Here is a 23,797-nt window from a genome sequence, read left to right on the forward strand (position 1 = left end):
TCCAGGAAGATCCCACATGCCGTGGAGCGGCTGGGCCAGTGAGCCATGGCCGCTGAGCCTGCGCATCCGGAGCCTGTGCTCCGCAATGGGAGAGGCCACAACAGTGAGAGGCCCGCGTACCGCAAAAAAAAAAAACCCCAAAACACCAAAATGTTGATTATGCTTCTTCCCCATTCACACAGCCTAAGAGTTAAATATGGAACAAAACCCTGAACTAAAACACTGAACTACAAGTGAGCAGATTTGGATTTTTAGGCCTGCTCTATTAACCTGCTGTGTGACCTTGGACAAGTCACAGGAAAAATAAAAAATAGCCAACACCCATTGAGCACTCACTAAGTAGAAGGCAATGGGCATTAGAAGCATTATCACACCGATTCTTTATAAAAACTTTATGAATACATCTCATGCTTTTGTTCATTTTGGAGAGGAGGAAATTGAGTCTCAGAAAGGTAACACAGCTTGCCCCGGATCACCCAGCCAGCAAGTGGAAGTGTTATATTTGAACCCACAAAATTGGATGCCAGAACCCAAGCTTTTATCTACTGCCACCCATGACGCTGCCTTGAGACTTTACGCAAGACCTAACTTGCAGTGTGGCCGCAGAAGACAGCTGGGAGGTGACACACATACATAGATATATACGTGCATACACACATGCATACATGGTCTCTGAAAAGCACAAAGCACTGCCAAGACTGAGGATGGGGTATTGTTTCTACTTATATTTGAGAAGAACCCTCAATACATTTACAGTCAGCTTGAGCTGCTACAACAAAACACCATAGACTGGGTGGCTTATAAACAACAGAAATTTATTCCTCATAGTTCTAGAGGCTGCAAATCTGAGATCAGGGTGTCAGCACAGTCAGGTTCTGGGAAGGGTCCTCTTTCAGGTTGCAGATTTCTTGTTTTGTCCTCACACAGCCGAGAGCAGAGCAGGGAAAGCAAGTTCTCTCGTGACTCTTATAAGGACACTGAACCCCCTGTGAGGACTCCACCCCCATGACCTCAACTAATCCTAATTCCCTCCCAGAGGCCCCATCCCCTAATACCATCACATTGAGGACCAGAGTTTCAACATATGAATTTGGGGGGATGTAAACATTCAGTCCATAACAGAGTGATGACAGTAATCTCTCCTGAGCTGAGAAATGAGCAGGGGAGGAGTCCATAGAAATTCCTCCTTCAAGTCAAGAATAGGAAGCCACGGTTTCAAGGCTGATGGGCAACAAGATGCTCAAGGCGGCATCTTTTCCTTTTCCAATATGTGGATCTTTTGACCCCCAGGTCCCATCTGTTACCCCAGCAGCTGGTTCTCATTCCAGTGCCTTCCGCTTACACAAGGTACCTTTGCTTTGCAGCTGGAGGGGTAAATACTTCACCTACTGTCTTGCCTTTGGGATAAACATGTGATATAAGACAGGAGACACCAGATCAGGGTGCAAGCTTCTACCCCTGTTCCTGCTGATGAAAAAGTTAAGAAGGTAATTGTGCCTCTCCTTTCCAGTACCAGATACATGGATGCCAAAGCTGTCTGCTTCAGGCTAAATGGAAAGATTCATTGTAACCAGTGCCTGCAAATTCAATGGTGCATTTTCTTCTCCACAATGAGCTAATGAAGAGGACATCTTAACACTCCCCCTCACTCATCCAAAAACCAACCCCATGCTTTTATAAATAAACTAACTATATTTAAATAAAATTTGAAAACATATTTTAAACGGGAAAGATTATTTTTCCAAATACTAGAACTATTTTCCTCCACTGTTAATCAAGACACTTCTTCCGTTACTAAGCCAGAATTCCCTCCTTGGCTTTGGGCTATCTTTTTCTCTCCACTGCACTGCTTACCATTTAACATCCTATATATTTTAATCATTTTGTTTATTGTCTGCTCACAGCATCCCTACTAGAATTAAGATGACTATATTATTTATCATCCAAACCAAGACACTTTGGAGAGTACAGGGAGCACTAATACAAATTATGCCAGGACAAGAGGTAAAAATGGCAATGATCCTGAGTAAACGGAAGCTCTGGTCGCCCGAGCTACAAGGCGAGTTCTAAGCATGAGCTCTGAGTGGACTGCAGGACTTTGAACTGTGGCTCCACCAATTACTTATGTTATTTCCCTTAACATAAGTAATTTACTTGACCATCATAGGACTAAATTTCCTCGTTTGTCTGATGGCAATAATAATAATAACCCCCAACTCCCATGGTTGTGTGGGAATTAAATGGGATCATCCACAGTGCAATGCTGGGCACAGGGTCTGACAGACTGCAAGAGTGAGCACTCAAAAACACTGGCTGCCATCGTTATTATCTGTCATTCCAAGACTCTCTCAAGAAGGCGTGTACAGCAGATGGTTAACACACGGTCTACCCAGCACCCCGTCAACATGACAACAGTAGAAGCTGCCTTGTATCTACAGGATGCCTGGCCATGCCCAGATGACCTGAATGGACCCCTGGCCTGAGCCTGGCCTAGGGGAGCTCTCCCCTGGGATTCAGGGAGCAGCTCTTTCCTACAGGTTAAAGACGTGGGGTCTGTAGCCCTCATGTGGTCAGCAGCCACGTTTCCTATTCTACAGAGAAAGCAGGTCCAGAAAAAGAAATGACAGCTGACACAGAGAATGCTGAGGGCAGAGGAGAGAGCTGGGGGCACCTGAGTCCAGGTGGTAGCTGGTCCTGAGGCCTGGCTGCACTTCTGATGCCCAAGGTTGCTGCTTACCCAACCCTTTTGAGGTCCTATGAGCCAGGAACTTCTCTTTGGCCCAAGCTATTTCAAGCTGCCAAGGGTAACCAAAAGGGTCCTGACAACAGCACACTAATATATAATTGATTAAAAAAGAAAGGGATGGGGCTTCCCTGGTGGTGCAGTGGTTGAGAGTCCGCCTGCCGATGCAGGGGACACAGGTTCGTGCCCCGGTCCGGGAAGATCCCACGTGCCGCGGAGCAGCTGGGCCCGTGAGCCATGGCCGCTGAGCCTGCGCGTCTGGAGCCTGTGCTCCGCAACGGGAGAGGCCACAACAGTGAGAGGCCTGCGTACCGCAAAAAAAAAAAAAAAAAAAAAAAAAAGAAAGGGATGATAAGGAAGAGGAGAAGATGATAAATATTTATTGATGCTCACCTGGTGCCAGGCACTGTGCTAAGGACTCTACTTGCGTACGTTATCTCATTTGTTGCTCACAGCCACACTATGTGGTGGGTACCATATTTATTCCCACTTTGTAGATGTGAAAGCTGAGTCTCAGACACCCAAAGGAATCTTCCCAAGGCCACACAATTAGTTTGGCGGGTGTCATTGCTGGCTCCCTAAGCCCTTCTATCCCAGGTGATTAATCTAAGCCCATTAATGTATAGTACCCTCCCAGTGAATGTTAGTAGACCAGGAATGGGAGTACGTCCTACAATGGCCCAGTGAAGCTGGAGGGAAGGACTCATATTCCATGGCTGGGTTTTCTGCCTTTCCTGCTTCGAGGAAAGCTGATGTTAAGTTCAAGAGGAAGCTGACATTAAAATCGGCATAATGCTAGAGTGGTCAGATAAAATATAGGATGCCCAGCGCAATGTGAATTTCAGATAAATAATCAATAATGTTTTAGCATAAGTATGTCGTGAATATTGCATGGTATATACTCTTATACTAAAAAAGTATTCATTGTCTATCTGAAATTCAGATTCACCTGGGTATCCTGTATTTTTCTTTGCTAAGTGTGGTAGAGAGGAGAGAATGAGTACATGATGACAGTACGGCATCTGAGACCTGCACTACCTCTCAACTTGTGGTTATGCAAGGGCATCGATTCCTTTATTGATTAAGCAGTTTAGAATTTCTGTCATTTGCACCCCAGTCCGTCCTATGTCATCCATCCCAGGCAGGAAGAACGCAGAGCAAGCTCACACCACCACACTAAATCCTAAAGGGACAGAAACTAAATGCCATATTAAAAGCTACAAAGCCAGCGCTTAGGACATTGAACTTGTTTTGTTTGTTTGTTTGTTATTTAGAGCTGTAAGAATGCAGCTTGACAGACTTACTGGAATTCATCAGATTCTCTTCAGTCAATGTAAATTTTTTATTATAAAGTCACGGAACGTGAATCCACTTACACCGTAAAACTCCTTCATGAATACTAACAAACTCTAAAATCACAGCAAAGATGACGGCTCGTAGCCACCAAAAACACAGAAACAAAAACATTAGCAATTCCACATTAAGGATCCCACTTTTTAAACATTTATGCTAACTTTCTATGTCATTTTGTTTAGGGGAAAAAACACATCAATTAGCTCCATAGACAATTTTGACTTTAAATCAAACCTGGAGCATTACAAAATAATCAAATAAAATAGGAAAGGAGTGTGGGAGTGAGCAGAACTGAATGACTGAAAGGACAGCCATAGGACTGAGTTGTTATTTAAGGGTGAACGTCGTGTGTGTGTGTGTGTGTGTGCATATGTGCACGTGCGCGTCTACTGTTTACTCAGCATCGAAAATCACAAGGTAATGAATCTAAGGAGTTTATATGCTGTGCCAGGTATATGATCAATGAACAAACACAGGATGTTGTCTTAGCCTTTACAGCTATGAAGACAGCAAACAATTCCTGTGTCCTTATTTTCATCCACCAGTTTTGAAGCCCTGTTCTGGTGCAGAGCATTTCCCATAACATGGTACACACAGCACTAACGTCACCATCATCCAGGCTCCCCTCAAGCCCATAAAGTGCTGTAAGTCAGCGTATGTCAGTACAGAGCAATTGTAAGTTGAGGAAAGTGTTAAAACGCAATATATCTATGTATGTGCATGCAACTGGATTAAAAAATTTGACGTACGATATTCCTGGACATAATGCTATAAAAGTATTAACTGTCCCTATATTGATCTATACATTTAACCAAACCCCAATCAAAATACCAATAGGTATGGGTTTGGGGGGGTGGGAATCAGAGGAGGACTTGATAAAATATTTGTCAGTTATATCTATAAAAAGAAACAAGAAACATCTGAAAAGAAAGAGCAAAGGGAAGGAGAATAGCCCAAACAGGTATTACAAGTATTATAAACAAAAACAGAATAATGTGGTACTAACAGGACAATACAGGAAGCTCAGTGGAACAGAACAGAAAGTCCAGAAAGACACACACACACGCACACACACACACACACACACACATACACATGGATTTGTCCATTGCTAAAAGTGGGTATCCAAAATCCGTGGGGAAAATGGATACTCAATAAACGATGTTGGTTACCATTTAGGAGAAAAGAACATAAATGGCTTATGAGTTTTAGTGAGATGGCTTTGAAAAGTCTGAAGCGGCTGGAGCTAAATAGCAGAACGGCATCCATCCACAGAACAGTAAGCTAAAGTCCTCTAGCAGTGTGCTCTCAACTTGTGGTTTTCTAAAAGGATTCCCAAAAAGAAAGGGAGCACAGTCAACTGGTGTGCCTTCTTCCACCCTGTTAGACTTCACTGCGTTTCCTTCACCCAATCCTTAGGCCCTCTCTGTAGGCAGTATTTCTCTACCACCCACTCCCCCCAGTCATACAAAATGATTCTGGGAAGTTAGAAGATTTCTCTATACATTTTGGGATTCCCTAATCCCCCAGTTGTTGTAAGGCATCAATACGAACATTCTGAGAGTTGTCAAAGATCAGGAATAAGTCTTACCTGTTTCCTCTTTTCAGGGGGAAGTGATGGATCTCCATCCTACAAAGAAACCAATGTTACATTTTATTTTTTAAAAATTAGATGTGTGTAGATTCAAGAAATTGAACCGAACTATGAACTAAATTCAGACCCTCCCCTCTCCCGCCCCCTGCAACCAACAATGTGCTGAACCAAACTCAAATATACTTAAAAAATTTTAAACTATAAGCTGAACCAGAGTTATTTTGGGAAAACCTCTAAGGAATCACTCCCAATTAGGACCAATCTATGTATTTTCTAAACCTATGTGAGCCAAATAAATAAACTGGATTTATCAAAATTACTTCTGAGCAGAGCCTAAACAAAAATAGTATTTCATTTGGTTTGAGTTGAGCTCCTCTTTTAAATAGATCCAAAGGAATAGTAATGGACACATACAATGCACACACATACTTGAGTTTTCTCTATGGGCAGAACAATTTGGGGGGTGGGGATAGGATATGTTCAAAATAAAAGAAAATTAACTGAGAACTTCTAGTCCTATCAGACTTTTTGTCCTGAAAGGATTCAATTCCTCTCCCTCGTGTGCCATCTGGGAATACATAAATATGTCAGGTGAATGATAAATGCTCAGGAAATAGTACTTCTCTATCTGATGCTGTCCACATATAAGTCAACATTATTTTAACCTCAGGAATCTTTCTACCGTACTTCTGTTCCAGGACAGTTCAATGACCCCAGCACAGACGGTTAAATGTAAGCAATAGTGTCAGCACTTAAAAAAGAGATGGCATCAGTGAGGAAAAAAATAAGTGAGAATGCAAAATAGCACTATGCAGTTGGTATCCTCCATTTCAGTAAAATTTGCATCCTTAAAAATCTTGCCATATGAAAACTAGAGAAAATCTAATTGCCCAGGAAAGGGAAAGGTTTAAAAATTATGGAAATATTACTATGCACTGTTTTAAAAAATGAGTTAAATCTGTATATATGGCCTAGAGAGATGTCCAAAATAAAATGCTGAGCGAAAAGAGCAAGTTTTAGAACAACATTTATATAAAGCTGTCCAATAGAACTCTCTGCAATGAGGGACATGTCCTACAGCTAACTGTCCAATATAGCAGCCACCATGGAAATGTTCTATATCAACACAATCCCATACGGTAGCCACCAGCCCCCCATGGCGATTGAGGGCATGAGACGTGATAAGTGAGACTTTTCAATTTCATTTAATTCTAATTAATTCAAAATGAAATTTAAATAACCACATGCAGCTAGTGGCTTCTGTATTAGTGCAGATTTATAACACAAATCCTCTTTTAAAAAAAAAACCTCCATACAGTGTTAAGTAAATAGGCACACACAGATGCATTCAGATATGTGTGTAAGTTCATGGGCGCCAGAGCAAGCATCTGGAAGCATGTACTTATCAACTAGCAAGTGGGACTGGATCGTGGAGGAAGTAGGGTGATGACTTTCACGTCTTAATTTTTCCACTTTGGAACTCTTTGTGACGTAATACGTACAATCAGCTCACGGTACTTCTTCTTTAGGGACTGGTGGCGCTCTCGAAGCTGATTGGCCATGAGTTTGTACTGGTCCCTTTCCTGCTGGCATGTGTCCAGCTCCTTGGAAAGGATCAGCAGGGCTTCCTTCTTACTCTCCAGCTTTCTCTTACACACCAGGTACTGCAGAACAAACACACGCAGGCGACTGCTCAGAACCGTCAACAGGCCTCCCTCCTCTCACCCGTGCTGGGGTTCACACACCCTGCAGAGTTGGTTTTGTTGCCTTTTTTGTTTTAAGAGATTGTATACCCAGAATCATCTGTCAGTCAATGACATGTGAGCCTAAAGGCTGCTACTGTACCTGACATAGTCCCCTCATGACAGAACCAAAACCTTGGACATTCATGAACTTTGGCCAACCGAGACAGGAAAAATAACTGATAAATAAGTTAAAAAGCAGAATCCTTTTAAACAATTACACAGATAGCTAAATAAATAGATAGTTGGACCCAAAATTTTATTTAAAAAAGGATTTAGATATCCAGGTAAGATGATGTAAAGTTCTATTAAAATTTTACCAAATGATATAACACGGAAAGATTTAATAAAAATTGTATATATTACTAACAATTACCTCTTGGGAGCAAAATTATTTGCATTTTTTAAATTCTTTATACTTTTCTGTGTTTTCTAAATGTTATAGAACACACCTATATGGCTTCTATAATAAAAAAAAAGTACAAAAAATGTAATGAAAGATAATTTAATTGAACTATAAATTACTGCAATAGATTGTACCTGCCCATGCAACCCAGCAGACATTATCTCACCTCAGAATTTTTGTTCAATAAATTCGGTCAGAGGTGTGCACCTTCTCCTATGATTCCAGTGCAGACACCCACCACCCAGAGACCAATTTTATGAGCTAAGTATTTTAGTCACACTTTGAATCATCCCCCCAAAGTCAGGCGTATCTTGCTGGAATTCTTCCTCAGAGTTGCGGGATATCTTCGTCCCTCCATCTCCCCACTCCCCACACTGTGACCGACCCTCACCTGACAATCACCCACCACCTGGACCAGTGTGAGCCTGACTGGGATGCTGTCCTTTTATTGGATCTATAGTACAGTCTGGTGTTATTCACATATGTGAAATGTGGAACTAAATACCTTTTGAATTTGCCCCGTAAAATACCAAATTCGGAGCATTCATGAAAACAATTTATAGTTTCATTATACACTCTGACATGAGCACTTTGTCATTATGGACGCTCACACAAAGCAGACAGAGGATCAGCACTCCCATACCATTTGAGTCAATGCTCTTTCATGGACAAAAAGCATTACTCATATATAGTGCTTGCTTGGAACTGACTTTGTTAAGTTCAATTTCAAATAAATGAAAGGGGAAAAAGAGAGTTTTGTGCATTAGCACATTTTTTTTCCTTAAAAAAAAAAAAAGTAATTGCTTAGCTTCAAAAACAAAGGGGAAAGAAAAGGCATTCTGAGACGGATTTGAGTTCTAAGAGAGGACACTTCCACTTTGGATGAATCTTATTCCTGGCAGTAATGAGGTTGGAATCCTGCCTTAAAACATCCTGGATTTTAACACTTTGACATCGTCTTCGTGGAGGCAAACGGTTCTGTTGCCACAGTGATTTCTCAAGAGTAAAATCCCCAACGAGTAAATATCAGAGGAGAGTAGCCCAAAAACCTGAACTGCAATGCCCTAAGGGAGGTATTGAGATTTCACAGGAAAAAATACCATTTACACACAGTTTAACAGAGCTGCCCTTGTGCCTTCAGTTCTTTCCCTGTGATCGGCAGCCTCGGTTGCAGCGCTGTTAGCGTTGGTGGCACAAAAACAGTCACCTTTGTCCCTTCAATGTACCAGATGCAAATCTAAGGCCTCAAAAATATTCCGTGTCTTCCAACTTTGGGGAAGAAAATCGCAATAGTGTGGAGACGTTGTACAGTACAGCAGGCAAGATTAGAGTCACATCCAGTCTACTGAAGGGGACCAGGTAAGGGTCACCACTTATTGGCAAAGTAGAATTCAGGTTCCCTGACCTTGAACTGCAATCTCTTACGGTCCAAGAGACAAGCCATTTCTCTCTCAAGGCATGATCCAAACAGGGCCTCGGAAGCTGTTTAAAGGGCAGTAATAGGCCTCCATTCCCTCTGGGTCTAAGACACCTGGTAGATGTACAGGCACAGAGTCCTCTGCTAAGACCCAGTGACCTGGGATTTGAGGAGCATCATCACTGCTCTTCGGGTCTCCTTAGGGCATGAAAACAGGACAATTATAAGCTCCATCAAAGGGAAAGAAACGGATTCTGTATAGAAGATGAAGCCACACCAAGAAAAGGGCCGTCTTTAGAAAGCCACTGCTGGACTGCTCTTTCTTTTGCTTAGTATGGTCTAGAACAGTGAATTTCAAAAATGTTATTCTACGTCATTTATTTTTATCAGCAGAACAAACCTTAGGCTGAAGCCTCATTTATAAACAGCTCAAAGTGGCGCTGCTCTGGCTGAAGATGGGACACCTCCCCTGTAGTCCGGCCACCCTCGCATGGCAGCATCCACAAGGAGCCCTGCTCTACATCACCCTGGGATGCTTGTGAAAATGCAGATTCCTGGGTCCCAGCTCAGACTACTCACCCTCTGCTCACTACCATACTGACTGAATCATGAATGTCTCTGGTGGCTGGCTCAGAAATCTGCAGTTAGCACATGGCACAGGTGATTCTTATTCCATCTATACTTTGAAAACCCAAGCACTGGAGGCCTCCAGCTTCATGGTGTCTCAAAAGTTAGAAACAATTAAAATAGTCTGGAGGGTCTGATAGGCCAGTGGCAGCTCAGAAGCTCAGGGCAAGGCTCCATCTCAGAGTCATTCCAGGGTTGTCGGAGCCACCTTTTATAGCACAGAGGGGTTCCGAACAAGTACAAGTACAGACTACCTTTTACCATCTGGCCAAAGAGCCTAAACATGCAGAGTCTCATTAAAATATCAATAGAAACTCTGGGATGTGTATGTGGCGGGGGGCGGGGGCAGTGGGAGTGTTACCAGAGAATGCGATGGAATTTCTTGTTATTATTCTAAAATGGTGACAGTTTAGTCCCTGTGGTGGCAACTGCTAAATTGTCCCATTTTCTATCCCTCCAACTGGAAACAAACAAGCAAAAAACTGGCGCAGTGGTTGAGAGTCCGCCTGCTGATGTGGGGGACACGGGTTCGTGCCCCGGTCCGTGAAGATCCCACATGCCGTGGAGCGGCTGGGCCCGAGAGCCACGGCCGCTGAGCCTGCACGTCCGGAGCCTGTGCTCCACAACGGGAGAGGCCACAACAGTGAGGCCCGCGTACCGCAAAAAAAAAAAAAAAAAAAAAACTGGAAAGAGAGAAGAAGGTGTTGAAGATCCTTTTCCGTTGGCAGCTCTGGACAACCAGCAAATGCACGGACTCAGCCGCAGCCTTAGAAGGGACCAGAAATAGAACAGAAAGCGCGACAAGCCAAGTCACTGCGCTTGGGACGTTTCCGCTTCTAAAGGAGGATGAATAAGTGTAGACGATGGAGGGGGTGGACAGCAGAAAATCACCAGGCAGAGTCGGGAGGCCTCTGTCCAGATGTAAGTCTAGCAATGGGCTAATCATGAACCGCGGGGACCCTGGGAAAGCCACAGAACGCAATGAACAAAACAAAGTCACACTGCCTGGGCCTCAGTTTCCACACTTGGAAAATGAGTGGGGTTCCCAGAGTGCCCTCCAACTTGAGGAACCCATGATTTTAAATTAACATCCCATCCAATATCACTGGGGTGCTGGGGAGAACACTGTGGGGAGGGGCTCCAGGCCAGGAGGTATGACTCACTTCAAGCACCTAGAAATTGCTTCCTCTGCCTTGTCTAGGGCAGAGCCAGCTCAATGATTTCCAAAGATCACCTGCAGCAGTGGCAGTTCCAGAATCTCCAGACAGCTGTGGCTTCAGGAAAGCCACCTGGTTGGAAAGGGTGCTGGGGCTGAAGCTGTTTGCAATCACAATTTACAATAGAGTGAGAAAAGGCTAAATGTCTGAGTGGTCAACATTAGTGCCTCTCTCCAGTATTTCTAGTTCTCCTTTCCTTGCAGGTGCTCGGAAGGACTATTCTTCCCCATTGCTTTGGAGTAAGGCAGAGCCATGTATCTTGCTTTATCCAATAGAGAGGGACTGGAAGGAACATGAGTCACTTCCAGGGTAGAAGCTCCCAGGAGTCAAGGTATGAACTACCAGCAGAACCTGGATCATGGAACCAGCACAGCAGACAACTGCCCTGAAGAGTCATTTGGGTCCACAGAGAAATTTGTGTGATCCAGAAATAAACTTTTGTACTGTTAAGGTACAAAGATTTTGGGGGTGTTTGTTATCAGAGCATAACTTAGCCCATCCTGACTAATACAGTCCACAGCAAAGCATAAGGGTAGGGAGGCTGATAGAGATCATATCTGCCCCTGCTCTGTGCTTCTACTGAGTTACCACAATGATGAAGAGGATTAACATTATCACTATTATTATTACTATTAATAACAAAAATGAAAGTTGTATGGCAAATGCTTTCCATGTATAATCTCCTTTAATCCTCACAAAGCCATAATGGGGTTACTGTGTTATTATCATGTACATTTTCTAAATGAGAAAGTGAGACTGAAAGAGTTTATATAATAGGCCAAGGGTTTGGCAGAGCTAGAATTCGAACCCAGGTTTTTGTACAGCCAAGCCTGTGGAACCCCAATTCCTGACAAACCAAGCACTCAGTGAAAAATCAACCAGAATATTCATGGAATTGGTTACTACATCTATTTGGTATTTTCAGCATAGGGAAGCTAAGAAAAGGGAATTTTAAATTTGGCTACATTTTATACCTAGAATCTCTTGACCCACCCCCTTCTAAAACTAGATGCAAGGCCTGAAGGAAGAAGGAAAAAATAAACAAACAAAAAAATAAACAAAGAATCCACGAGCATCTCTCCCCTCTGCTCCTCCTGAGGGAGCCAAGTAGAGGCAACAAGGTTTCCATCCACTTAAATGACATGGGATAAATCTAGAGGCTGTTTTCTCAAAAGCGGCTTGGTCCTAACAATTTTCTATAAGCTGTAGTTGTTCTCAATCATTCATTCAACAAATATTTTCTGGGTGCCTTCTATGTGTTAGGCACTGAGTCAAGCATTTGGTCTCCTAAAGGGATAAATGGTCCTGGGGATTTTGAAATGGAAAAACATGATACTTGGATAACAAAATATAATTTCCACAATTCCTTATGGGTTTTTCTGAAACCCCCAAAGTTTTGAAAACTGAAAATGTGTTCGCATCCCGTTAGTGACCTCAGCCTATATGAGGGTTTTTATTGTCTTTATGCCACTGATTGTGAATATTCATACATTTGCTGAAGACAAACCAATGTGTGTGATTTCCAGCTGCTGCCCAGAACTCTACTGGGGTTGATACACAATATACAGTACACTTATTACATTTCCTTTCAGACACCAGAACTCCTGCCTCTAAAACATATCTGGGGCCCAAGGATTTCAGGTAGGGAACCTGCCTATTATTTGAAAGTCACCCTTGCAAATCTCTGTATAGTCTCAAAGACATACTGGTGACTAAAATCAAATCTTTCTCAAACAGCAATTGTCCAAAACCAAAGAATTTATTAGATTTTGACTTCCTCATGTAGGCCAGGAAAAAACCAAAAGTGTGTTACATGCAGTAAATGTTCAAGCTGCCACAATGCTTACGTGCCTATTCCCATCACCTCACAATGTCTTTATTCTTGAGAATTAGCATGAATGCTGGAGTGGAAAAAAAAAACCTTCCAGATAACCCAAGTGATTTGCCCAATTGCAAAGAACAAGGTTCCCAGCTGCCAGAATCTTCCATAATAGTGTCTTCCAAATTGTGGGTCACGATACATTAGTCTGGGTAGTGAAATCAATTCAGTTGCAACCCTCATTTTCTTTAAAAAAAAAAAAAAAAGAACAGAAAATAGCGTGAATCCCATGCAGTAAAGGTAAGCACTGCTTCCTGAAAATTTTCTTTTTGCATACGTGTATATGAATAAACATACATATATGCATGTTTTCACACATTTATGGTGGACTGCCATTTTAAAAGTTTGGAAATGACTCTTCTATAATAAGCCACTTTGCACATTTATTCATTCATTCAACAAATAGTTAGTAAAAGGCACCAAGAGAGGCAAGAGTGGGGCTGGGGGGTAGGTATTGGGCAGGAAAGAAAAGCTACACAGAGGAGATGATGCTTGAAATGAGTTTTGAGAGATGAGGAGGTATAAAAGGCACCCGAATAAAAGCCATTATGTAATAGAAATAATTAACCAGTTCTTTGGGATCGAAGCACAATTCTGATTAATTAATACCTGCTCTGCCCACCTTACTGAGATTACCATGAGCTTGAAATTCAACGTACTATGCTAAAATTTGGCTTTGGAAATGTTCTCAAAATTAAAGGCATTATTTTTACAGCAGTTAAAACTTACAAAACATTTTCCCAAAGACTCTCTCATTCGATAGCCAACACTATATGACAAGTGTGACAAAAACTGTTTTTCCCATTTTACAGACAAGATAGCTGAGATTGTCTTTCCCAGAGTCACAAAGCTAACAACTGTCAGCTTAAACTAGGGCTCTTAACTACAAATTCCAGGCTGTTTTTAGTATTCTATATTGGTACCAATTAAATTATTAGCAATTCCACAAATTACCTCTCTTGGGTCAAACTATATTTTTAACAAGACACTCTAGGAGATAATTGTGTAACTGAAAGCAATGCATTTTAATTCATAGTATTTTGAGACCCTGTTTGGAAGACAGGCAGCCCTCCTGGGGCCTTTTCAATCATATTCCATGGGGAGTGGCTGAGGAGATACAGGCTACCTAGAGTCCTGCTCAGTGGTCAGCCAACTCCATGTCCCAAGTCTCTGGCTAGCCGAGTGTCGGCTGATGGGCTGTTCACCACACTGGGGTCTTCATCAGCTGAATCACGGGCATGAGACACTTTATTTTTCAAAGAGCACTTGAACTCATAATTGTCTAAGCTGTGACTCAGGCCCTAGCCCTCTTGGCTAACTTGAATTCTACCCCTGCCCAGCCCTGCAACAAGGTGATCTCATACGGTCCAATGACTTTCACTCTCATCTCTGTGCTGATTTCACCCAAACTGATATCACAGCTCAGACCTCTCATCTGTACTTCTTACTCTGCTATCCAATGTGTAACTCTATCTGAACATCTCAGAGGCATCTTAAACTGAACCCTTGATATTCCCTCGGACCTGCCCCGCCCCAAAACTTCCATCTTGGTAAATAAATGCTACAAACCATATTCGGTTTTCCATGAAAACCTTGGAATCATCCTTGCCTCTTCTCTTTCTTTGCCGGCCCTCATTTAATTCATCAGCAAATCCTATGGCACTACCTTCATAAGACATACTGAATTCGAATACTTCTCACCCACTTCTACCACTGTCACCCTCCTTCAAGCCACCATTAACTCCTGACTGGACTGTGGCCTTAGCCTCCTATTTCTACCTCCTGCTTCTACCCACCTACAGTCTATTTTCCAAGTAGTGACGAGGAAGATGCTTTTCAAATGATGGCAACATGTGGTAGCTCAAAATCCCCCACGGGCTCCCATGACCTTTAAAGCAAAATCCAAAGTCCTTCCACTCCCCCTTGCTCACTGCTCTCCACCCTCACTAGCCTCCTTGCTAGCTTTGACCACATCAAGCCAATTCCAACCTCAGGACCTTTGTACTGCCCTCTGCTTAGATTGTGTGGCTTCCTCCCTGGATTCATTCAAATCTCTGTTGTAACGTCTCCTTCTCAGGAAGCTCTGCCACCACGCAGACTCTCAATCCCCTTATACTGTGTTACCTTCCTTCATAGCACTTATTACTTGACCTTGAGTTACATAACTAATTATTGATTTACTTTCAACATGTCCTGCTCCATGGCAGCAAGAATTGTGCTGTTTCATCCCAGATCCCCAGTGCTGAAAACAGCACATAGTGCATAGCTGGTGAATGAGAAAATTCAGTCTTACTACATCTTCAACATACCTGTGACACACATGGTATGGTACCCATTTTACAGATTCTCAAACTCACAGCTAGTGAAGACCTCAGGAATGATCTAAGTCAGGCCCCTCATTCTACAGATGAGGAAACTGGGACTCAGAATTGTGAACCGACTTATCCAAGGCTGGCTAGTAGGCCCCAGAGTTAAAACCTAAACTGAGGATTCTTCTCATTCCAAGTTCAGCACAATTCTCACATTACCAAGTTGAGATACACATTCCTGGCTGGGGAGACATAAATGTCTATAAACTTACAATGGTACCTGGTACTTTTTTATAGTCAAAATGATTATTACAATAAAATAGATAATAATAGATGATAGTAAGTGGCCAAATCATCATTCATGAATACTTACTAACTATAGTATGTTAAATTCTGTAAAGAGATGAAAACAAAGCCCCCAGAACACAGAGAAAAGCAGTTTAGAGTAATGGTTGGGAGCATGGCAGAAAGAGCTGGAATGCCTGAGTTCAAATCTTGGCTTTGCCACTCACTAGCTATCAATTACTTAGCCTCTCCATGCCTCAGTTTTCCCATTTATTAAATGGGTATAATTATAGTATCTTCACAGGGCAGATGTGAGAATTAAAAGAATTTGCATATGTAAAACATTTAAAATAGTAAGTGCTGTATCCGCATTCATTGTTATTACTACTATTTCTATCACGAGGCAAGTGATCATAGCTTAGCAAAGAAGGTATTCAAAGAGTTGGAGCAAGATGTGAACATTTGAAATGGATTCCGAAGAATAGGTAGAAGGATGTGTTTTGTTTGGGGATAGACGGAGTTGTGACAGGTAGTGGTGATGAGAAAACAACACTCCTGGCAGGGAAAGAGCCACAGCAAAGCACAAAGGTGAGAAGTAGGAAGACATATTGTCAGAACAGCAAGCAACGAGCAACGCGCTGGGCTGGCTTCGGTGGAGGGGTGGGAATAAAAGCTGTGTGAGATAAAGCTAGAAGGAGAGATAGATGGTGGCCGGGTCAGAAAGGGCCTGGAAGTGTTGCTGAGGAGTACAGATTTTATTCTGTCAGCAAGCAGGAGCCCCGAGGGTTTCTGAATAGGAGAGTGACATTAAGAATCCTTTCAGGAAGACAGTTTTGTCCTGACATCATGTGGTGTAAATTATCTTGGACTATACAGCTTGGGTAGAATTGGTTGCCAAGCTCACAAGGGGAGGGAAAGGATTTGAGGTTCAGGGTCCCCTGTGTAGACACAACTCTGGATCCTGCGTCTGATCCAAACTCTCAGGCTTACAAAGAACACACTGGCTTTGCTGTTTCTTAATGCGGGGTCTGCTATCACCTTGTCTAATGCAATATTGATAGGCAGGGTGCTACCCAGGCAACCAGATGCACTCATGGGTTTAGCCTCAGCCTCAGCCTCAGCAGCTAGTATCAGAATCACATCAGTGGGCGAGTGGGTGCCCAACCACACTCCAAAGGTCTGAGCTGAACAGGCAAATGCAGCACTTTTTGGTCACTCGGGTGGGACCAAGGGATACACACTGGGTTCTCCTTAGGCCTCCATTTTTGCTGTATAGTTAAGGTATAATTTAGCTTGTCAAGTTCATGTGTAGTGTATAGACCAGGGATACTTGCTCTCTTCTCTACCCCGGAAAAGGAGGGTTTGTTTTCAGGAGAGGGGAGGGAGAAAACAAGTTAGTATCTTTTTGAATGTCTTCTATGTGCTAGACACTGTTAGGAGTAATAATAATGAGAAGACGACCTTTATTTGATTATAAGAGTAGGTGGGGCAGCCACTATTTAGTGAACATTACTATTTTCCAAATTGTGCCAAATGCTCTATTTGAAACATCCTATTTAACCTGTGAAATAGGTTGTTTGATTAGCCCCATTTTGAGCTGAGGACACTAAAGCCCTCAAAGAGATCAATTTATCCTTCATCATGAATGTAATAAGTAGCAGAGCAGACTGGTCTCTGCATATATCTGTTAGGATCCTTCGGTTGTAGGCAACAGTAACTCACACGCTCTCATAGGAACATGTTGGAAGGATACTGGAACTCACAGAATTGGCAGGAAGACAGAGAAGTAGACCTAGAAACAGGTAGGCACTGAGGTGACTCTGGAGGCAGGCCCAGGAACCACCAGGTCTCAGTGCAAGAAAGCTTGGGTTAGAAGCTATTGAATGGGGTAGAGATGAACTCTGTTATGTTTCAGATTCCTTGTCTCTCTGCTCAAGCATTTCTCCAACTGGCCTAATGCTGATCACGTGCCATCCTTTGCCTGGGGGACAGGACACCCAGACTGTAACCCTCCAACCTGTCCCTCCAGATTATACCCAGTGGTAATACCATCCAAACTGGGGTGCTGTTGAGAAAGACAAATGAATGCTAGGAAGTGAGAAAACAGCAAATGTTCACCACAATAACCTAGTGTTGGGCTGCTCCCCGCAGGCCCATAAGACCAAAGAAAGAACCCGGAGTCAGCAACAGAGACATCAGTGGTTTAATGGATGCAGGAGCTTACACATCTGAAGCAAGGTCCTGGAGCGACACCCTGTGCGCAGCAGCTGGCAGGCAGGACTTGGCGGCAGGCTTCGCTCCGAGGGGGAAGGGGGAGATTGCCAGTTACAGGGGGAACTGATGTCAGGTTGGCTCATCGGTTACCAGGGAAACCAGCAGAGGCGCACATCCCTCACCACTCCTTTGATAAGAACAATCACTGGCTGGGACCTGGGGCAAGTATGTAGGAAGGTCAGTCCTGTGAGGAGGGTGTAGGTGAAGCAGGCACTGGTTGGGTAGGGGATGCACAGAGAGCAAGAGAACAGCCATCTTGAGTGGCCTGACCATACACCTAGGTAGATCCATCCTACTGAGCATATTTCTCAACCTTGCTAATGTTCCCCTTCCAGTGCTTCATGAATAAAGGTTGGAAAAGAAATGGTGGGCATTTAGGGAAGTCCCTCGTGGCCCAGTGGTTAGGACTCGGCACTCTGACTGCCAAGGTCCCGGGTTCAATTCCTGGTCAGGGAACTAAGATCCTACAAGCCTCGTGGCAACCAAAAAAAAAAAAAAAAAGGTGAGCATTTAATAGCAACTTTTATTTGAACTAACCTCTGAGCCTCTACTCATCATACACAGAAACACATATACAGTGGTGAAGTTTACATGGCTCCAGTGGGGTATATAAACCTACCAATAGGAGAAAGGAAAAAAAAGAACACACCACCAAGTACAATGGGTAATCAGTGAAACATAAATGGAATAAACTTGGTAAAATATGCCCAGTTTTTGGCATGTATACTAGATATCATGAAATGTTTTTATTATCCTCTCAAAAACAGATTTCTTTTGAATTGCATTTCAATTATATTTTTAAAGCAGAGCTTATAGCTCATTTGTCGATGTTAATTCATGTCCACATGCAAACACCTGAAGGTAGCCTTGTGCTTCTCAAGAACCCAAACCCACCGTTTTCACCACTGAGTGGCTTTTATCTACCCATTTACTGTTATCTGCAATAAAGCAAGTCATAATTGCTACAAGGAAGATCATAATAATTAAATGACTATCTGACATACTACATTACTATTTGGATGGCTTTACAACCAGATAACGGCTGATAGAGATGAAGGTAGCCTGGGCGTCAGGGAGGGGACCTCTCCGCCAAGTGACCCCCTCTGTCAAACAATGACTCATGGTCCTTGGCGGCTTTTACTGATGGGATCAGGCTAGCTCTCATTAACTGCTGCAAGAACATGGCTTGCTAATCTAGAAAGGCTTCTCAGCGTGATGATAAACACATGTGGCTGAAGGGTTCATGTTCAGGAATAATTTAGAAACTTCTCAACAGCACACTCACTCTTAGTCTGAGAGGTATTTCCTCCCCTGGTCCCCCTCTGCTTTCTACTGTTACTTTCCTCTTCCTACCCTACCCTCTCTCCCCCATTCAGGGATACCTCCTCCCCCATCCACTAAGTAGCGCCAGGTAAACAGTATTCAACAATCAACAGACCTCTCCAACCTCAAAAAGCTACTCCCTCCATTCCTGGAATCCCTACTCTGTGCTGCTCAGTGATCGCTAGCTGGGACCATCATTTGTCTGCCTACCTGTCTAGTCCAGGTACCAGTCCCTTTGAAAACCGTAACTGGGACCTGCCACTCTTCTTTAAAAATATATCCATTCAGGAGAGTGGCAAACAAGAGCCCTTCAATGTCTGGCTGAAATCCAATTCCCTGACTTTTCCCGCCCACTATGTTTCTATCAAGGCCCACATACTGCTACCCCAAACTCCCTCTCCCTAACCTCTCTCTTTTCTTGTCAGCTCCTGGACCCAGCTCACAAGTCCCTGACTGGGAAGCCCTCTGCCATCCCCAGGCAGAGTAAGAGCTGGCTCCTGGTGGCCACACGGCATTCTGGGTACACCTTGATTAGAGTATCACACGCTGCATCACTGTCACCTACCCACCCACCTGCCTCCCCACAGACTGAGGTCTCTTTGCAGCCAGAGTCCAACTCATTCACCTTTGCATCTCCAGAGCCAAGCACAGCTCCTGACCCAGAGTGAATACCCACAAAATATTTGAGAAATAAATGAATTTCAGTTTCCATGAAGCTGAAAAATATTTATATACATATTATCTATAAATTTATTTATAGATATTTATAATATATATTTTTAGCAAGATAGCCATCAATTTTTATTAAGCTTAAATCTCTAAATTCCATTTTAGCACCACATTTGGGGGAAAAAAGTCCAGTTTTATATAAACTCGATGTGTATGAAGAGGGCACAGGATAGCTCCTATAGAATTATCAAAATGGTGTTTGTATTTAACCTCATCTTTATCACTTCAAATGAGCACTTCCCTACATCATCTGGGCATATACTCCATTCACCACCTTTATTGTTTGAAGTCTTGCAGAATCACTGCTCTAGATAGAATACAGGACTGTGACCTGCAGATACACGTGTGTATACTTATAACTCCACCAGACCAAGTTTGGGCATCTAGCAGGGTACATGCCATTTGGGGCCTACCATACGCTGATGTCCACTTGGCTGAAGTCGTCCAGCTGTGGCAATCCCAGCCACGCACCGCTAACCCGCTGGGGCCTTCATGTGAGCCTTTCCTGTCCATGCCTATCTCCTGTCTCCAATTGTACAGCTCCCTGAGTATTCCACAGCCTTCTTCTAAATCTGCATTCGCTTCTGTGATTTTTAGATAACATTTCAGCAATTTCAAGTTTGTAACCTAATGATTCTTATGCTCTTCTCTAAGAAGACTTTTTTATTTTATTTTTTATGATTTACTTTTCTCGGAGTCACCATGGCAGTTTCCCCTCTCTGGTATTACTTTCGGCAGGCAAACTTTGATTATTTGAATGCCCCAGGGGATGTGCTGAAATTTAAGTTAAGTGAGATTTCAGGTAATTGGAAGAGTTTTTAATGTGAACCACTGTAGCTGGGGGGTATGTGAAATTCACTGACAGTCTTGGTTAACTGCAGTTTTGAGTAACGAAGGTTTGCCTGAATATCTATTTCAATCCTTTCACTCCTGTTATTTCTCCTTTCCTCCCTCTGCCCATCTTCTCTCTCTCCAAAGAGTGTGTTCTTATTCTTTTCAGGCCGATAAAGATGAGAAAAAAGCAAGGGAAGAAGATTGGGTTTCCTTATAGTTGGCCGTACGTGGGCTAGGAAATCCCTTCCCATTTGCTGAAAAGAGCATATGTTTTTAAAAATCATCCCTTGCCTGGAGTGAATTTGCTCTCTCCCCTGTGCCCGACCTTGCCTCGGGCCGAGATGCTGAGGGTGGAGCATGCAACTCCGGTTCGTTTCCGAGACTGGGTGTTCAGGATGGAGCACAAAAATTACCTGTGCATCTGAGGCTCTCCCTTTTCCATCCAAGTTGCCAAGAGCCTGGGATATGCTGGATGAAGGTGACAGCCCACGTCACCAACCCTCACATATGCAATGACCCATTATAACATATAACAGTCACATATGGAATGTAACGATAGATTCACTGGTTAGGTCATTATATGATAATAATTCAATTCAGTTGCAGAGGGCTCCCCCTGTGGGCTGGGTGGCAGCAAAAAGCCAGCAAACCATGGACAACATTTCGGTCAAACTGCCTTTCAAAGCTGTAAAAATGCTGTGGCTCTACTTCCCCTTGTCTCAAAAAAGAAATCATAAAAAAACCCTAACATTCCCCAATAAGGCGCCCCCTTGTATATCTACCAGCTTTTAACCTCTCAGCTCTGCCCCCAAACACCAGGAGCAGAGGGACCTGTGGTCACGTCTTCACTTTACATATGAGGTGCTGAGAGGACTAAGTGGTGGCATTTGCAGAACTAGAATTGATTCCTGGACCATCCTTTAACAAGAGGGAATTCGGGAGATACAGAGACAAAGGACCCATTAATAGAAGCAACGTGGCATGGGGGATTTAGACTGAAATGTGGGTTTCACTGCCATCACCTACCACTGGGCCATGGGAAGCCCCGCACCCACTCTGAGCTTCAGTTTCCTCTTTTATAAATGATGATATCATTTATAGCCATCGGGCTTCCCTGGTGGCGCAGTGGTTGAGAGTCTGCCTGCCGATGCAGAGGACACGGGTTCGTGCCCCGGTCCGGGAAGATCCCACATGCCGCGGAGCGGCTGGGCCTGTGAGCCATGGCCGCTGAGCCTGAGCGTCCGGAGCCTGTGCTCCGCAACGGGAGAGGCCACAGCAGTGAGAGGCCGGTGTACCACAAAGAAAAAATAATAATAAAATAACCACCATCATTTATGGAAGCTACTCAGTGCCCAAAGATGATTCATCATTTCACATATATAAATCATTAATCCTTATCACAACTCCAAAAGGTAGATGTCATTACCCCCTTTTACACATACAGAATCTGAGGCTCTAAGAGGTTAAAAAAAAGGCGTGCAGCCTGTAAGTGACAAAGGTGGGATTTGAACACAGGTCTGCCCCATGTCCTTTCTGTTGCAGTGCACTGCCTCTCTCACAGAAGAGTCTAAGGATTTTATAAGGCAATGCATGTTAAAAAAAAAAAAAAGCACTCAATAAAGTCTAAAGGCATCAATCTTATTATCACAGTATCAAAAGAATCAAGAGAACTGTGTCTGCCCTATTCAAAGAAAGAAAACAATCTCCATTCCTAAGTTTGTCAGCAGAACTTGCCTCTCTGAAAAATATTATCTCCCTGTTGGGATGAATAGTTCCATAAGAGGGCCAGAGTACTCAAGATGAAGAGTCAACTCAAGATGGTGCGTTTTGTGGGACTATTCCCTGGCTCCCTTCTCTCTGATACTTGAGTCAGGTGCAGATGCTCTAAAGCAAGGAGGTGTTCCATCCCCGTCTGCCCCAGAAGGCAGTCATCTGCAAACTAGAGATCTTGAAATCAGCCACACAAATCCATCACCATTTTAATTATCCAAGTAAATAGAGCTCTTACCACCATCTGCTAAGATTTCAACCAGTCGTGATCATTAAGCTCCCCCAGCAGTTCTTTCTGGGCGAGAACCATGGAGTCATTGCTAAAGGGCCACTTGGGCCGAAATTTCTGCCTACAGGATGAAGGTGTCCCCAGCTGAAGCATGTGTCTCGGAGCTGTTTTTTCCCCTCTCTACACCTTGCTCATATTTTTCTGAAAGCCGTTCATTTGCTCCTTCAAAGTAACTTCATCTTTGTTGTTCTTACTTCCTTTCTACCAACTCCAGGCAGTACTGATTAGTGAGAAATTTTCCTCCACAAGAACTGTCAGCTCAGAACTCAGCCCCACAGCAAAAAGTGAGGTGTAGAATCACTGTGGAACACGGGGGTGTGTGCAATCCTGGTGATTCGAATCACCAGAGATTTTAGAGACCAGACTAAATTGTAAATGCTTCTTAAGGCGGGGAGTCTGTGCAGGTCTGTTTCTCTGGCTGATAACTGTGTAAATGAGTTGATTATGTTAGTGAAAGGCTCCCGTGGGCGACCTGAGTTAATTATGGCTTTCAGGGAAGATGGCAAAATCCTCACTAGCTACAAATCACCAATGGACCACAAGGCAGTATTGGGTATAACTGTACTTGCTTTCCTTGACAGTCAGTTGGTCCACCAACACCGCTACCTCTGTCATCACCGTTCTTCAGGATAGCATTTAAATGACAATAAAGTGATTACTCTTCCCCTAGTACAGCATTAAGACCTGACACTCAAAATACTCCTTGGAGAAGGACGCACAGACATCACTGATGCAGGTAATGTCAAAGTTTGGGCATTTCTCTTTCACTAAAGACAATTCAGTGATAATCAGGATCACCACAGACAGCAGCAACAAATTGCTAATTGCTAAATATATGATCGGGCTGACCGCTCCAAAAGGCGATGACATTTCAGAGGCAGAGAGACCTAAAAGTATATGGAGGACAGCGGATAGGCTGAGTAAGACCCTGAGCTTGAGACTCAGATATGACCATGGAAGCGTCAGTCAAACACAGAGAGCAGACCCTCCTCTATCAGTGACGGTG

At 43.4% G+C, this 23,797-nt stretch overlaps 1 protein-coding gene across 1 annotated transcript in view; it reads right to left on the minus strand.

The window, feature by feature from the left end:
* The window catches only part of CCDC149 (coiled-coil domain containing 149), a 100,009-nt gene that overhangs the window by 59,151 nt on the left and 17,061 nt on the right, over positions 1–23,797 (minus strand). Inside the window, 2 exon segments of the mRNA XM_082603886.1 lie at positions 5,688–5,726; positions 7,193–7,354. Coding sequence (XP_082460012.1) covers positions 5,688–5,726; positions 7,193–7,354 — 201 coding nt within the window.

Source organism: Mesoplodon mirus (assembly GCF_964341445.2).
Source record: "Mesoplodon mirus genome assembly, chromosome: 2".
In the NCBI taxonomy this organism is placed as follows: Eukaryota; Metazoa; Chordata; class Mammalia; order Artiodactyla; family Ziphiidae; genus Mesoplodon; species Mesoplodon mirus.